Raw genomic sequence first — 17,760 nt, 5'->3', positions numbered from 1 at the left:
GATACTTAAGATTTATTTATCTAGACTAGATACTATATTATAGTATCTAGAATCACATAGTCTATATAGTTCAATACTTCAGTAAACATTATATTAACTAAAAACAAAAGAACTTTTAAGTTTGTTTTCATGCTTCAAATAAAAAAAGCTATTTTTATGTTTTAATCTTACTATAATTCTAATGGATTTATTTATTTATTATCTCTTTATCAATATGTTTTATTATATTTTATCTCTATATTGTTTTAGCTAATTGAAGGGAAAATGTTTATATTAGTTTTGTTAATTTTACTTTTAATTTTGTAAGGGGGATTTTTTATTTAATTTAGTTTAATTAAACTATTTTATTTTATTGTGCAATTTAGTAGTAAAAAAAGAGATAAGTTTTTAGTTTTGAAGAATACAAGCCAAAATATGAGTAAAAGACAAAGGGACGTCGGTAGAAAATATCTAAGTGGTAACATGAAGAGAACCTTAGCTAAGGTAAAGAAAACTGAAGCAGAAAAAGAAAAAGGTGCGTTAGATAAATATTTGAGTAAATCAGTAGATCTGTTTGAAACTGAAAAATCAGACAGACAAGTCGAGTCAGACGACATTGAAACAAATATTTCTAAAGAAATTACATCAGAAGCTAGTAGTAGTTTTCTTTCTGGATGTAATGCTCAACAAAATACATCTGAATTATGTATAAATATAACACACAAGGATAATGAGGATGTTTCAGAATCAAGAGAAGAAAATTCAAACCCAGCACTATGTGATATTTTAAAGATAAAAGATGACCCTGCTACATGGCCAAATAAAATAAATCAAAATGTCAGAGATTATTTAGTGAACAAAGAACCCCCTAAGATCACTGTAGAAAATTTTCCGCAAAATGAAAAAGGGTTACATTTTTCGAAATTTCATTGTAAAAGAAAATTAAAAAATGGGGAAGTTATAGAACGACCATGGCTAATATATTCTGAATCATTTGATAAAGTTTACTGTTACTATTGCAAACTTTTTGACACAAATTCTGATTCTGCACTTGCTACTTCTGGATTTGACAGCTGGTCAAATATTCATACAAGATTAGAGGATCATGAAAAATCAAAAAAACATTTACAATGTACACTTAATTGCTATGAACTGCAGCAAAGGTTATCTACTGGATTAACTGTTGATACATTAAATGAAAAATTAATAAGGAACTTGGCATTTCGTGGGTCTGAAGAACAAATTGGAAATCCACATAATGGCAATTTTCTAGGCGTCATTGAATTGCTAGGAAAATTTGATCCAGTTATGCAAGATCATATACAGAAAATTATTAACAAAGACATTCATGATCATTATTTAGGCAAGACCATACAAGATGAAATTATTGATACTATAGGCCAAGCTGTTCTACAGGAAATTATTGCTAGAATTAAGTCGGCAAAGTATTTTGCAGTGATTCTTGACTGCACTCCTGATATCAGCCATCAGGAACAGATGTCAATGGTGCTAAGATATGTCGCTGATGGCACACACTCAGATGTCCCAGCAGGAATTTATGAACATTTTATAAAGTTTATTATAGTTGAGAGCAGCACTGGTGAAAATTTATTTAACACTCTTGTGAAAAAAATTGAAATGCTAGGACTAGATGTTGAAAACATCAGAGGACAAGGGTATGACAATGGAGCTAATATGAAAGGGCACAATTCTGGAGTGCAAGCACGACTTTTGGAAAGAAATTCACGAGCTTTCTATACTCCTTGTGTGTGCCATAATTATAATCTTGTTCTAGGAGATATGGCTAAAACGTGTTCAGATGCCATGACATTTTTTGGAACCCTGCAGCGTATTTACACCCTTTTTGCTTCATCTACAAAAAGATGGACTGTTTTTAAAAAGCATGTGAAATGCCTGTCTGTTAAACCATTATCAGAAACAAGATGGGAATGTAGAATGGAAAGTGTTAAAGCTGTACGATTTCAAGCCGCAGAAGTGTGTGATGCTTTAGAAGAACTAGCAAAAAGCACAAATGATGCTCAAGGGAAAAGTGAGGCTGAATCATTAGTAAGCCAAATGACAAATTATAGGTTTCTGGTTGCACTATGTTTTTGGCACTCTTTATTGTTTCAAGTAAATTTTACTAGCAAGGAACTTCAAAGCAATACCATAGACATTGCCGCGGGGCTGACATCTTTTGAAAAATTGTTTGATTGGTTGAAGACATACCGAGAGACAGGCTTTGTAGCAGCATTGATTGATGCCAAAGAGCTTGCAAATGAGTTAGAAGTTGAACCCATATTTTAACAGAAGCGCTGTTACAAGAAAAAGAAAATGTTTCTTTATGAATCTTCTGACGAACCAATTTTAGACCCCAAGACAGAATTCCGGGTAAATTTTTTCAATCAAGTTGTAGACAAAGCATTGCAATCTCTTCAACCACGGTTTATGCAGCTGAAAGAACACCATAAACTTTTTGGATTTCTATATAATTTTCGAAATATGTCTAAAGAAGATCTCAGAAAACATTCAGCCGACCTAGAAATTGCTTTGACAGACATTACAAAAGATATAGAAGGGTTCATGCTTTCCGAAGAAATGGAGGCAATTAAGCCAATACTGCCCGTTCAACAACAAAAACCCAAAGAACTCTTTAAATATTTGGCTTGTAATGATAGGTCGACTGCATTTCCAAATTTGTTCATAGCCCTAAAAATACTGATGACAATTCCAGTTACAGTCGCTTCCGGTGAAAGAAGTTTTTCAAAACTAAAATTAATTAAAACCTACCTTAGGTCAGTAATTAACCAAGAACGACTAAACAATTTGGCACTAATATCAATTAAATCTCCTATAAGTAGAGAAATTAATTATGAAAAAATTCTAAAGGATTTCGCAAGCAAAAAAGCAAGAAAGATCCACTTTGACTTATAGATTATTTGTTTATTATGATATTAACAAGAACTGTTTTGTTTAAATTCATTGTAATATTTTTATTATTGTTTATTGATTCGTTTGTGGAGTTATGTTTTTTTGTATAATAAATGTGTTTCAATAATTTTCTTAATAGTAGTTATTGTAAAAAAAAAATCAGGTGGGCCCCGCAAGCATTCGTTAAATTGGGCCCCGCAATTCGTAAGGCCGGCCCTGGCATTAATCCAGGAAAATCTTGCCAAGACCAAGAACTACCACTCCAAAAAGTGGTCCAATTATCCAACTTCCACTCATTTCGGAACAAGGTTAACAGTTTGAATCCAATAAAATCGAAATTAGCATTTTAGATGCAAATGTAAAAAATAAACTGAAGTGACTACTTAATTATAATTTCTGAGATGTGTCTTCTAGAAAAAATGCAAAGCTTATCAGTTTTTGGTCTTCATTCGAAACTTTTATCAATTATATTACGTCTCTAAATGAAATACTCTATTTGTAAAAGTCATTACAATATGGAAATGATAGTTTTTCATAAAATACTTTGCGAACAAATATCTCTTAAAAGAAACGCATTTTGTATTATTTCTAAACGACCGAAAACGATTGCTAAAAACGTATTATACAAGTTATTTTTTAACAAAAATGAAAAAACACAAAAAATGAAACGGAAGCTACATAAATGTTACATACAAAAACAGAATTTAACTAGAAAAAATTTTAAAATTTTTTAAAGGTTATTAAAATGTACATTTAATTTAACTTATAGGCTTATGCTTGCAGTAAATTGTTTGTTTCAAAATAAGGTGAAGACTAGATTAAAGAATTTCAAAACACGCTATATAATCGAATAACAAACGCGATAGAGACGAACTTTTATTTGTTTTTATATTAGAAAAAATTTAAAAGTTTCATAATCTAACAAACAAAATATTTAATAATTTGTTAAGTGTTTCAACTTGCAAACTGTACATAGCAAGATAAGTATAAAAATTCAGATATTTTACAACTTTAAAACTCGTTCTCATTTCTAAAAAGCCTAAAAAGTTTTTCTAATTATTTAACTTCGTCAAATATTGATTATAAATCAACAAATATGTTTTAAATTTTTATGTATATTTTTTTCATTTTTAAAATTATTTATCTTTAGAAGGCAACGCGACATTTGATGTTGTCAGATCAGATCCGTTTGACGATCCATTTGCTGGATTTTGCAGAGACATATCATCAAAATTCTAAAATAAAACGAGTGAATTAGATTACAAAATGAGGAAAATGCTAGTAGAACCAAGGCGTGAACTTTTCATAAAATTTAATGTTTCAGACTTATTATTATTTCTAATTATTTTTACATCATTTAACACACTAAAAAATTTACTATTTTTCATTACCAAAAATTTCGAAAACATCTTAGAAAAAAAAGGAGTTCAGTTTGAACCTTTGTTTCATTCTTAATACTTAGTGAACCTGAAGTTCTTTTAACACGTCATCAACATTTTAATATTCTAATATTACCATCGATATTTACCTCAAGTTCTTTCAATACTTCATCAACAAAATCTGTTGAGTTGTCTTTATAATGAAGTCCTGCTTTGATTGCTTCTCGAAACACCTGCATATTTCAAAGTTTGAGTGAAATTGGACTAAAAGATATTTTTTAAATTAAATTTAAAATTAAAAAATCTTATAATGGCTTACTTTAACAACGTTCGTGCCGTCAGATGCAGAAGCAAAATAGAAAGGAAGATGGTACTTTTTACCAAAATTAAAACTTCTTTTAGTAGAATTATAATCAACTAAATAGAGATTTAAAAATGAAATAATATAAATTTAATTAAAACAAACAAATTATTAAAACTATATAATCTTTCATTTTTTAGATAACCTTACAAAATCTTATCTTCCATCATCATTTTTTTTTTTCTTCATCTTTTTCACAACTCTCTTGAGGACAAATGTCTTTTTCATCATTACAAGAAATCAAAGCAATTAGGTATTTTCTAATACTAAGATCTATTATTCTAAAATTATTAAATCTCATAATCTATTTAAGAAGTTAGGTTCTCAAGACTTTTAGAAAATTTCTAACAGATTAACAAAGGTGTCTAACATTCAATCATTTATACATTGATCAGATCATTATACTTTTTCCAAGAATAAGACTATTTTAAAGCAAATTTTTTTCTCTAATTCATTTCTTGAATCTTATGATCACATATTAATCATACTAGAAAAAAAGGTTAAGCTATTGTTAGACATCCACTCTGGCTTCAGTTGCGTTATTTTTCACTTAAACTATTCTACAGCTTGTTATTCAAATTTCAAAGTTTTACAAAAGTGAACTCTTTTCAATACTCTCTATTGAACAGAGCATTACTGAATTTTTCAACTTGCTAGAAAATGACATCAGTCCTCTTACTATTATTAGTCATAATTAACAAAGCTTTAATATCTTATCTTGGGTTAAACAACTCTCAAACAATTGATACAGATTTCAATCCTCCCAAACTTATTTAAGATCAACCAAAACAGCCAGTAAGATTAAAAATTAATATAAAACTATTAGTAAAGACATCATTTTAAAGCGAGTATCAACTTAGCACACAACTACATTTATTTAAAATGTACAAATTCTGTAACACTAAAAATCATGAAAATTTTTACCATCTATTTTATTTGCAACTAATATACAAGGAATATCAGGTCTGTATGCTCGAAGTTCTTTGTACCAATTAGACAGATTCTTATAAGTAGTCTTGCGAGTTACATCAAAAACCTTAAATAAAATGAATGAACTTGAATAAACAAAAAATATACAACATAAATAAGTTTGGATAATGCAGGAGCTAAAAATATGAAGGAATAAATTAATAAACTTGCAATCACACCTATTTAATTACAAATTTAAAAATAGAAAACATACCAAAATTTATTATATATAATATACTAAAAAGAAAGGAGAATAATATAGGACCAAAAAGAAAAGTTGGAAGTGGTTGCAAAGCAATAAAAATCAGATAAAGCATTTTCAAAAATTGATAGATCAAAAGGATGGTATTTAACAGCATGGTCTTGCAAAACGATTCAATGTATTACAACCATACATATGCAAAATTATCAATTCCTTATCAAAATGACAATCACAAATGTAATCATAAAAAAACTAAAATACCTAAAAGAACACCTAAAAGCTGTTTGATTGAAATACTGTAGATTAGTTTTGATTTTTCGGAAAAAAATAATTGTTATTGGTAATGAATCATACTTTTATTTAAGCCACATCAATATTTCTGCATTGGATTCTACTCTGACATAAATTGAGCATTAAATGATGTAAGGTTGAAAAGAAAAGACAAATTGAGCCCAAATTACTCATTTGGATAGCATTCTCAACAAAAGGAATCTCTCAGCATTACATTGCCAAGCAGTCAATGAAAACAAGTATATTTCAAAATGTCTTGTCAAATTAGAGAAAACATTTACAAGAGTGGACACTGTTCGTCACCATGGCATGAAAAACTTTTTTAAATCAATAAAACTTATCATTCCAATTCCAAGTTACACAATTTTTAGTTTTGTCCAGATTTTTAGTTACCGCATGTTATTTAATCAATAAATGGAGAAAAAAAAACATTTTTCTCCTAAAGTATTAAAATTGTTTGATTAAAATGAAGTTTGGTTTTGCTTTTACTTATAAATAAAAATAAAGTTATTTGTTTAAAGTTGTTTTAAATAATATCTCAATAGGTAAAATGTCATCTTGATAATGCCATCATGTCATTTTCATAATGTAATCACGCCATCCTCATAATATCATCATATCGTCTTCATAATGTCATCATATCATCTTCATAATGACATTATGCCGTCTTGATAATGCCATCATGTTATCTTAATAATATCATCATGTCATCTTCATAATAATACATAAATACAAATAAAATTCTCTTAAATAACTTTATTGAATTAAATAAAATTACTGAAGTATTTAAACTATTATGTTAGTAAATTAAACTTTTGTGTGTAAATTATACTAACAAAATTAAAACTATAAAAATTAAATTCTCAAGAAAAAAAACTTTACCAATCTGTTAAAGAGAATAACTGTAACTAAAAAGTATTATCAAAAATGAAACAAAAGTGAAAGCAAAAAATTCTTTAAAGTTTTTATAATTCCCATTAAAAAAGAGGAAAAAGTATTCATAAAATCTTTTCTAAAATATTTTTTAAAATTAAAAAAAAAAAAAAAAAAAAAAAAAAACAGTCAACATTTTTTAGTAGTCATGGATAGACTGCAGTTAAAAATTATTGTCTGTTAAACACAAAATGGCATAGGATGCTTCCATATCAAAAAAAAAATCAAACTTAATGAAGAGTCAGAAGTTTGGTCAAAACGAAACAATATTTTCTTTAAAAGTTTTTCTGCAGACAATGCCAACTTTTAAAGTTTAAAACAATATATACAAATTCATAAAAACTTAATCATGAAGTCATTGGCATTGGTTGCAATGCCTACATTTTATCAAACACAATTAACACTGCAATTGTTTGTTTATCAATAGATCTAAAATAATTATTCCTTAAATTTACTTATTTTTTTACCGGTTTACTGTCAAAAAATTCCAAAAAGGTTTGTTAGTTTAATTAACTTTAAACTATTGAAAGAGTTTAAAGTGATATTTGACATTTTAAATGACAAAATGGACAAATAAGTAATATTTTTTGTTCACAGTCAAGTTATTATTTTATATTATGGTAGAAAAAATTTTTAAAAGATGATACTTCTGTTGAAGTCTCTATAATTTTTTAAAACTTGTTTTTGGCGTGTTTATTACATTACAACTAAACATTAATATTTTATAACACTCCTCCAATAGCAGTTTTAATTGTAGAATATAGCAAGGTTAGTTTCAATCATTAATTATCTTTCAATAACTTGATTCAATCCTTCTGTTAACCAAATGGAGGACACAAGAACAAATATTTATTTTAACTAATAAAAACTGCTGTTTTATTTTACCTATCCATTAGCTAACCGCAGTGTTTATTCACAGGGTGATTATGAACATATGAACATAACGAAGAAATGTGAATATGGCTCCAAATAAAATCCAGAAATAAATAAAGATTTTTACCTTTCATATCAAGATAACAATTATAAATTACTGAAGAAAATAATTATCATTTGAAAAACCAATTTCAGTAGACATTTTTTAAAGCATCAGCATTGAGTGTATATATACTCTTGCTTCACATAACTGTCTTTTGATTGGTTCTTATATGATCAAAAAGTTGAATGGACTAAAATTATTGAAACTATATCTTTTTCAAAAGAATCAATTGAAATTAAACTCACATTTGATGACAATAAATTATTTTCCAACATTATTTTACATTATCTAACTATGAAAGCAAAACTTAAAAACACAAAAATAAAAAAAGCTTACTAGTATACATGCATGTGAAGCATGGTAGTATGATGGATGCATACTACTGAACCTTTCCTGACCAGCAGTATCCCAAAACTCTTCAAGAAGAAACATGCAATATTAATAAAAAAAAAAAAGTTTAAATTCCTGAATTTTAGATGCGGTACTAACATATTCAGCCTAATTTTTAAAATAGATTTTAAATAATTTTAAAATATCTTCTATAAATTTTTGTAAAACTCAATTTGAAGACAATTAAATTTATTAAAATTAAGCTTTTTCTAGAAAAAAAAAAAATGTTTTGATCAACTTTTGAATGAATGTCATTTGCTTTACATTTATTTCACTTAAGAAAAAAGTTTATTTAAACAAACTTTATTTATACCTTCGTACCTAAAATTTCAAATCCCTCCTTAGCATTGAGTAGAACTAAACTAAATAAACTCTAGCATAAGTGAAATATAAAAAAAAAGTACTCCAAAATAAACTCTGGGATCTTCACTGATATATATTTTTATCTTATCTAAAAAAGTTTCTGAATTAAATTTGATGTTTTAAAAAAAAAAATTGGGTAAAATATATAAGTACATTGCCAATCTAAATCTGTATTTGTGTGTGTGTGTGTGTGTGTGTGTGTGTGTGTGTGTGTGTGTGTGTGTGTGTGTGTGTGTGTGTGTGTGTGTGTGTGTGTGTGTGTGTGTGCATGCACATATGTGTGTGCATAGGAGTAATAACAAGATAGTTACTATATGAATAATTTTTGGAATTTTTTCTATTTTCTGAAAAAATTTCTATTTAAAAAAGCAAACTTTAAAAAATAAAAAATGTTTTTTTTTATATATAAGCTTGCAAAGCTAGATTAAAACACAAAAGGAGAAAGAGAAGACAGAGATCAGAAAAATATGTACCTGTTACAGAAAAAGCTGAGGTCATTTCAGAAAATGAAGATATTGCATCTGAGTGTTCCGTTTCTGAATATGATTCAGATGCTTATGTCTTGGAGTTTAATTATATTTGTTGAAGACAGAATAAATACAACAAGATTCTCATATAGCTTACTATTGAAAAAATTTTAAGTAACATCTGCACATGCTACAAGATACAATATAAGTTATAGAGCTCATTTCAATATGTTACCTAGTATTCAGCATGTTGTTATTGTTAATATCGAAAATGTTAATTCTCTCTATCAACTCTTCATAGACATCAACTTGTAAACTTTAAAAACAGGGAAATTTTATTAGAAATGAAATCATAGAAAGGTTGAAAGGCAAAATATTAATGTTGCTATAGACACTAAACTTTGTGACGCAAATTTGTGAGCATAAAAACATCTCTGTTACAAATGATTGACTGGCATTATATGTATACACTGAAAATGCTTCAGATTCTGAAAACATTCTATTAGGTGTTCACGTAATTGAAAACTCAGAGAGAAGTTCAGACAAGAGAGATTTTTAACATTCTTTAGTACTATGATTGCGTAGATCAGGTGTTTTCATTTAATTCAGATACAACAAGTTGCATTAATATAAAATATCAACAATACAACAAGCAATAGCAACTCTAACTAATATTATTGACTCCACCATACTTTTGGGCTCTCTGGAGGCATCACATATAAGAAGTCCACATTTCAGATTTCTAAGTAATTTAGTTTGGAGATACTAAGGGTCCACAAAAATCACAAAATGTTAAATTTAAAAAGCTCTGTTTAGAGATATTTAATGAAATAAAAAAGATTGAGAGTGTCAATCTTTCATTGGAGCGCTAACTTCTAATGTTTTATGTAAAAGTCAAAGAAGCCCTAACCTGCTTGACTTATGTACTTCAAAACGAAACCTTTGCTAAAGATGGTTATCACAACTTAGTCAAATTAAGTATAAATGGTGTTATTGAGAACTCTAGATACCCACAGCCTGGTGCAATGCATAAAGCAAGATTCATGGCTGATATAAGATATATGAAGAAAGATTCATGGCTGATATATGATATGTGAAGCAAGATTCATGGCTAATATGGCAATATATATTCTGACAATGCAGATGACTAAAGTTACACACATGATACTAACAGTGGATAAGGAGGGGAAGTTTAATAATATTAACTTCTTCATAAGTGTTATGTATGTCCCATGGTTCCTGAAGAGTAAAATAGCAGGATTAGCTCAAAGATGCAACATGGAGGCATTAAAAGACTCTTATAAGTTGAAGAATTATTTTTGCTCTAAGAAGTAAGAAGATTTTTGAAATGTTTTAACAAAAAGCTGACGCTGTTACACCTGATATTTGAATGAACAGCTATATGTTCTTGCATTAGCAGACAAAGATCTGCCTGAAAACAAAAAAGTAGAAATGATAAAGAAAAATACATCTCAAGCCAAAAACATTCAGACGCAGTCCATCCACAAAATTTTTTGATTTGGATAGTAGCCTGACTATTCTTAACCTTGTTGGTCCAGAAAATAGGATCCTTTTTGACACTGTTAGTGTTTCTAAGGAAGATGTTTATATATGGATTAAGAGATATTGCTAAGTGAGATTCTGGCTTCTGGAATAATTTTGAGAACTAAAAAAGCTTGTTTAGTTTGTGAAAAACATATAATTAACTAATGACAGCACAGAGAGAAATATTTGTTTCATTCAAGATTACATTTTCGCAAGTAAATCTGAAGGTTAAAAGCAAAATGTGATGCTTGTAGCAAAAAAGGAGAGAAAGAGAATTTATTCCTAACATTAGCAGGCTGTTACGGAAAAAAAAATACTATAAATGTAACCAAAACAAGTTTTATCATTTTATTGCAGAAATCTTTTGAATAAAATTCAAGTTGATAAAATAAATTGAAAATTATTTTCTGTCTTTAAATAAAATTTTAAAAAATCACTATAAATGGAAAGAGTTAAACAACAAAGCAATAATAAAAAAACTGAATCTCAAAACATCGCCTTTTCTTTACATCGCCTTTTCTTTACATGCTTCTTTTTAAATTATCAGGAAACAGATTTTCAAGTTATATTGATAGAGTTGCCATCATTAAAAAATTTAAATTATTACTGTACAAGAATAAAGATTATATAAAGTTATAAAATTATATGAAAGTATTGTAAGCTATATGAAAATTTGTGATAATATTGATGAAATTTGATAATTTGATAATGAAATATAAACTCTTAAACTAATTAAGTGAAATATTTGAATGTAGGAAAAGAAAAAGACTTTTTTATTTTAGAGAAAAAAAAAATTTTTCTTTTCATACATTCGGAAATTTTTCATACATTGGAAAATAACTTAAGTTATGATAACTGAAAAAGAAACAAATTATAATGAAGATAATCAGCAAATACTGAAATAAATTACAGAAGGAGAGATATATAGACACTATAGTAAAGAAACTGCTGTTAGATGATATTTAAAAAAAAAAAGACAATTAAAAAACAAACTTACCAACATGAACATTACGATCATCTATCTTTGTGAAATATTTAAACAAGGTAAGAGCATATGTTGATAACTGCTGTGGTTTACTATAACTTTGTTAAAAAATTGTTGTTGTTTTCTTTAATTAATAAATTTTTTAAATTAGATAAATGAGATAAGCTTTGGAAACCATTCTTAGAAACAACTTAACAATGGTTTACATCTATAGTAAATAAGTCTATTAGAAGTAAGTGAAGAAAGGATGCTAAGATGGGAGAAAGGAAATCTGTTTATCCCTAAAATTTTCTACAAAAAAATAGCAGAAAGTGAATGCAAAAATAGCAGAATGTGAATGTGAAAATAGCAGAATGTATTTTCAACAAAGAACTCTAAGACAGAAAAGAATTACATATTAGAGTAATTTTCTACTTGCCTTCGCCTAAAAGGCAAATCTTATATAGCAGTTTATCACAATAAACAATTTGTACAGAATTATGTAACAACAGTAGTATAATAATGATGATAATGATAATACTGCTAGTGACAATGATGATAACGATGATCATGTCAGATAATTAGACCTGCAAAAATCTTGGCATACTAAGTTGTTCTACAAAAAGAACATCTACAAAAAGTGGAACTAATTTTCAGATAATCTACTGAGGACTAAATAGTTGTCAATTGATTATACTCTTTTTTATTTTCAACTAATTTATGACATTTTCATATTTAACTGATTTATTTTTAGACCTATTTTATAAATTTTCATTTTCAACTGATTTGAGATAAATTAATTTTCAACTTTTTTTTTTTTAAATTAACAATCAACAAGTTTTCCAAACTTCATCGAACCTTATACCTTCCAATTCTGAAGACAGCTCTTCAAATACTGCGCCAACCAAGGCTAATCAAATTTGGCTTGTATTTAAATCAACAACAAAATATACAAAATACATACCGGAAAGACGTAATTATAAAATACAGTAAGTTGAATATTCAGTAGGTTGAAAATTTAATAGGTCAAAAATACAGCAGGTCAACAATTTAGTAGGTTGGAAAATTAGTAGTACATGTTTTAAATAGATGTAAATATAAAAATCAAAAATTGTTGGTTGAAAATCGAAAACGTCATAATCTACGATTTATGAAATTTCAAAATTAGGCTGAGTTATAAGCCACCAAGATGATGACAATGAAAATATAGAAATGTCTACAAATTAACAATGTGTGCAGACAATTTAAGTTTAAATGCTAACAATAAAAGACTACTGGTCAAAAAGAAAAAGATGGTTCTAAGTAAAAAAAAACAACATAATATTTATTAAATATTCTGTAAGTTGTGTTGTATATAAAAAAAAGATATTTAAAAAATATTTTTAACATAAAAATAATATAATCTACACAAAATATGTCACTGTTACTATAACACGTTGCTTTTTACTAAATAGATAAAAATATATTACAAGTAAAATTTAAGGTTGTAAAAAAAGATACTATCCATCCATAAGAAATCTCTCAACCAATCTGTGGAAAAAAATAGTATTATGTATTTATATCAAAGAATATGTACATATACACAAGGTCAACAGTTAGACACAAATATAAATAGTAATTACAAATAAATGCAAATAAAAACTAATAAGTAAGACAACATTTTATGGCTGCAGAGAATGTTACAAATTTGTTTTTTTACGTTAAAATTACTTTTTTATTTCAGATTAGAAAAACTTAATAAAATTAATTTAATAAGTTGTTATTTTCAGTACAAGTATTACAATTCATTTACATAAAGGTATCAAATGAAGTTTATGCACAACATCTTTTGGCAACACATAAACAACAGCAAGGAGAAGGCTTTGACAAATATCTGTAAGCTCTTAATGTTTTAACAAATAAATGTAACTTTAAAAATATATCTGCAACTGAATATTGAGATAAGTATACTAGAGATGCATTTATAAACATATGTTTATTCACAAAGCATCAAGCAGCAACTACAAGAAAACAGTGCAGTATTCTCACCAACATGAAACATTAAATTCTGCAGTACTTCAGGTGTCTAATGCAAGGTAAGGTGGAAATGAAAACTGGCATTTATGGCTTCATCTTCTTTATCTAGCACAATTTGTGGAGTAATTTTTATTAATGCTTCAATAAAAAATGAGCATTAAAATGAAGTGAAACATTTTGAATGAGCAAGAATGCTATTCTAGATATTGATTTTTAAAAAGAATATAAATCTATAACACTCAATCTATGACCCTGCAAATCTATAACCCTCAAGTTTGATGAAAAAGAACTCCACTGTTAATTTGTGGTTAGTTAAACTAAATGGATCTTTGTATAGCTTATTTGGAAATTTATTGTCAAACTGTAAATCCAAAATCTTGTCGATACAGCAAAGGTCAGTTATTCATTGAAATGGAAGTAGTCAATTAATATGCTCTATTCAATACATATACTTAAAGAGGTCTCTATACAATATGTATGCCTAAAGAGGGAATTAGTAGGTCATTATTGACCCACTAATCCTCTCAAGTAGCTCAAGTAGTTGTGACTCATAGAAAGCATTCTAAGAATAGATTAGCCGCCAAGTATAGCCAAAAAAATGAATACACTCAACTAGATACTTACTTATTATATTATATTACTATATTTAAACTAATGATTTTCATAATTAAAAATGGTGTTGCTTGTTTTCAATGGACTACAAACAAATTTATAGAAAGAAAAGGACTATTAAATACTTTTGTATATTTTTGTATATTATTTAGATAACGTAACAATATGTGGTAAAAGAGCATGAATGATGCATTTCTCAACTTGTTTCTCTGCGCAGTGACCTTGTTTGGAGTTAAAGAGAGAGGGTTGTAAACACAATAAAATAGCTTCTTCAACTGTAGTGGCTTTCTCATCTTTGGGAAGGTGAATAAGATTAAAAAAAAAAAAAAGTCAGATGAAAACTTTAATCTTAAAAATAACCATGATAAATGTAGCTTTTCCTAAAATAAAATTTGCATTCTTGGTTACTCTACAGAAGAGGGAAATACAAGCTAAGATCCCAGCCGCCTTCAAGCAATGAAAGAAATGCTTCCTCCTATGATACATGATGGCAGATCCATGAAGCGTATCATAGGACTACTCTCATAGTACTCTAAATGGATCTCAAAATTTTCTGACAAAATAGCTTTTATTACTAAAAACACCAAATACTCATTAAATTATTATTGTATAAATGATTTCAGCCTACTTAAAAATAATATTAAATACACAGTTACAGTTTGTGGCAATGAAAATGTTCTATTTGAAGTAAAAACGGATACATTTGACATTGCAATAGCTGTGGTTCTTAAACAGAATGGCCACCCGGTTGCTTTCTTTTTAAGTCCCCTGTTGCTTTCTTTTCAGATTCTTTTCAAAACTGACAACTCAAGTCAACTTCATCACTCTGTCATCTAAAGAGCAACTAGATTCTATGCTTTTATCAAAAATTATAATTTAGCTTTCTAACTTGATGATGTTAAACTAATAACTAAACAGTGCAAATTATGTCTTGAATGTGAGCCAAAATATCACAAACCATTGAAATCTAATTCGATAAAGACAACACAATCATAAGAATGTTTGAACTTAGTTTTAAAGAATCACTTTCTTTGGAAATTACAAGTATTTTTTTAAATTATAATTAATGAATATTCTCATTTTCTATTCGTAAACCCCTACCCTAGTATTTCAACTCAGACTGTAATTAAATGTTTGTTACAAGTATTCTCAATTTTTATACTTATTCTTCCTCTTATAAACAATTAATTACTGAGGTTTTTGGCTAAGCTAATAACTTTCCAGAAAACTTATTTAATAATTCTCCCCTTTAACAGCTAAAAACCTTGTTAATTACACTTGTGTGACATTCCATATGTTATTAAAAACACCTACAAGACATAAACATAAATCTTCAAAAGTGATCCATCAACCATAACATCTTATAGAAGAAATGTGAAAAACTTTGTTTATTTAATTTAAACTCTGTTTATTTTATGGCTGCAGAAATGTGGTGATTTTGTTTATTACCTTTTCTTTTTGAAAAACTTATTAGTAGCAAGATTGTTTTTATTTTTATTACAAGTACTTCACACACTTAATATTAATATCCTAATTTTCAGTTCATCATTTGCATTGCACACATAGTACTACTACATTTGGTACAAGCGATATTGTGACTCCTTAAACTGAGCCTACAGTTTTTTTTTTTTTAAATTATTCATTACCTTTGATAAATTTAACATTTTTTAAAGAGCAGCAAAACAAACACAATGATTGAAATAATACTTCACAGAGTGCCCACTTGCTGGAAAAACTGGAAAGGGTTGTTTTGGAAAAAGATGCTGGAAAAACTGGAAAATGTATTTTTGAGCATCACTGGTTTAATGATGTTCTAAAAATTCATTTTCCAGTTTTTCCTGCATGTTTTCCAAAAACAGCCTATTCTAATTTTTCCAGCAAGTAGACACTCTGCTTTAACTCTATTTAAGCAACTGATAAAACATCTAATCAGAATACTATACTAAATATCTTCTTGGTGTTAATTGTTTATTTTTGTTCTGCCACTAAGCACAGACTTTTAACTTATTTTTTGCTTACTATAACAGAATGTGAGCAAGCTCAAATTTTGTAAAATTTAATTATTAACAAAAACTCAGCTACACTACAGTTCATAATTATGAAAGTTCAAAAAATAGAAAGAGCAAAAGATACTATTGGCTTAAGTATGAGAGCCCTTATATGTAGAAAACATAGTTTCTAGTTTTTAACTACTTTTTTATTTTGGAGTGGCCAGTGTAAAAAATGTAAACAGATACTAGGCCACCAAAGTATTCCCAGCTTTTCCTAAATTAATTCAAAAAACATTTCAGAGTAAAAGTTAAATGTAAAAGATAAATTTTTTTATATTTAACTTTTGAGATTTTATTCGTTTTGTTGAAAACAAAATTACTCAAAGATATAATGAACAACCTATTCAATTCAATAAAAATTTTATGAACTAAAATAAACTATTGCTTATGTATGTATACATATGCAAAATGCAATAAAAGAACATACTATATTATATACATGCTATATCATATGCATACTATATTACTTAAACTTACTTAGATTTTCCGACAGCACTATCGCCTAAGCATATCACTTTTACCTTTTCTTCAGTATCCATGTCAATAACAACGAAAAATTTTATTTAACATTCTGACAACATTTAATTTGATTACAATATTCAAGAAACTAATTGGAAAAAAACTTCTAACATTTAAAAAAGCTTTTTTTTAATTATGTTTTTGACGTTGTTTTGCGAAATCACTTCATTTATTTCAACGGTAAACGAGTTTTCATAAATTATACATATCTAGTGGCTTAATTTGTTTGTTTTTGCGAAACTTTAGTATTAAATAATTTCAATTCATTTCAAATTCCTTTTTTATTTCTTTAATGTTAGAATATAAACACTTATCAAAATATGTTTAGATTTAGCTATGTTTAGTTTTTATGTTTTCAAAACAACCCCAACCCCCCCTCACCTCCGGTAAACAAACAATTCAAAAAACTTATTGCCAGTTATCAATAAAAGAACTCGAACAAAAATTAATCATTCGCTTTCAAGAAACAAATATTTCTCATAAAATTTACCAACATAAGAATAAAAAAGAGATAAATAATTTTATAAGAAAAAAAAAAAGGCTTTGATAATTTGCTTTTTATTCATTTTGGTGTAAGCCTCTACAGGGCTGTCCTGAAGAGATGGGTTGATGGAGGAGGTTTTTTTTGCCAACTAGAGACACACACACACACACACAAAGTCCTAGATATTTGACATTTGATAAATGTAATTTAAAACTTGCCAACTAAAATACTAAATGTACAAATGTGCCAACTCAAATGTATATATAACAGCTTTGGGGAGAGGGGGATACCCCTACACCCCCCGTTCGGGACGGCCCTGACCCTCTAT

General features: G+C 27.8%; 3 protein-coding genes across 3 annotated transcripts; 2 read left to right on the top strand and 1 right to left on the bottom strand.

Annotated features, from left to right (window-relative positions):
* Positions 1-462: 462 nt before the first annotated feature.
* Positions 463-2,286, top strand: LOC101237043 (zinc finger MYM-type protein 5). The gene has a single exon (XM_065811565.1). The coding sequence runs from the start codon at positions 463-465 to the stop codon at positions 2,284-2,286; it is 1,824 nt and encodes a 607-aa protein (XP_065667637.1).
* Positions 2,287-2,313: 27 nt separating this feature from the next.
* LOC136087935 (uncharacterized) lies at positions 2,314-2,913 on the top strand. Its single transcript, XM_065811564.1, has one exon. It carries the CDS (start codon positions 2,314-2,316, stop codon positions 2,911-2,913), a length of 600 nt encoding a protein of 199 aa, XP_065667636.1.
* Positions 2,914-4,009: 1,096 nt separating this feature from the next.
* LOC100199226 (rab-like protein 2A) lies at positions 4,010-17,127 on the bottom strand. The gene is made up of 8 exons (XM_065811439.1): positions 16,907-17,127; positions 13,251-13,280; positions 11,784-11,863; positions 8,358-8,437; positions 5,575-5,686; positions 4,609-4,706; positions 4,439-4,522; positions 4,010-4,145 (listed from the first exon to the last, which is right to left on the bottom strand). The coding sequence occupies exons 1-8, from the start codon at positions 16,966-16,968 to the stop codon at positions 4,047-4,049; spliced, it is 645 nt and encodes a 214-aa protein (XP_065667511.1). The 5' UTR covers positions 16,969-17,127; the 3' UTR covers positions 4,010-4,046.
* Between the last annotated feature and the right edge of the window lie 633 nt (positions 17,128-17,760).

The sequence above is a fragment of the Hydra vulgaris genome, chromosome 12 (genome assembly GCF_038396675.1).
Source record: "Hydra vulgaris chromosome 12, alternate assembly HydraT2T_AEP".
NCBI classification, from domain to species: domain Eukaryota; kingdom Metazoa; phylum Cnidaria; class Hydrozoa; order Anthoathecata; family Hydridae; genus Hydra; species Hydra vulgaris.
The sequence above is the reverse complement of the archived record's forward strand: the minus strand, read 5'-3'. Positions and strand labels throughout refer to the sequence as shown.

Coding starts and splice junctions, on each gene's coding strand:
- LOC101237043 (XM_065811565.1), top strand. CDS start 463: ATGAAGAGAACCTTAGCTAAGGTAAAGAAAACTGAAGCAGAAAAAGAA.
- LOC136087935 (XM_065811564.1), top strand. CDS start 2,314: ATGTTTCTTTATGAATCTTCTGACGAACCAATTTTAGACCCCAAGACA.
- LOC100199226 (XM_065811439.1), bottom strand. CDS start 16,968: ATGGATACTGAAGAAAAGGTAAAAGTGATATGCTTAGGCGATAGTGCT. Junction 13,281..16,906: donor AGTGCTGTCGGAAAATCTAA/GTAAGTTTAAGT, acceptor TTTTTTCCACAG/ATTGGTTGAGAGATTTCTTA. Junction 11,864..13,250: donor AGATTTCTTATGGATGGATA/GTATCTTTTTTT, acceptor ACAAAGTTATAG/TAAACCACAGCAGTTATCAA.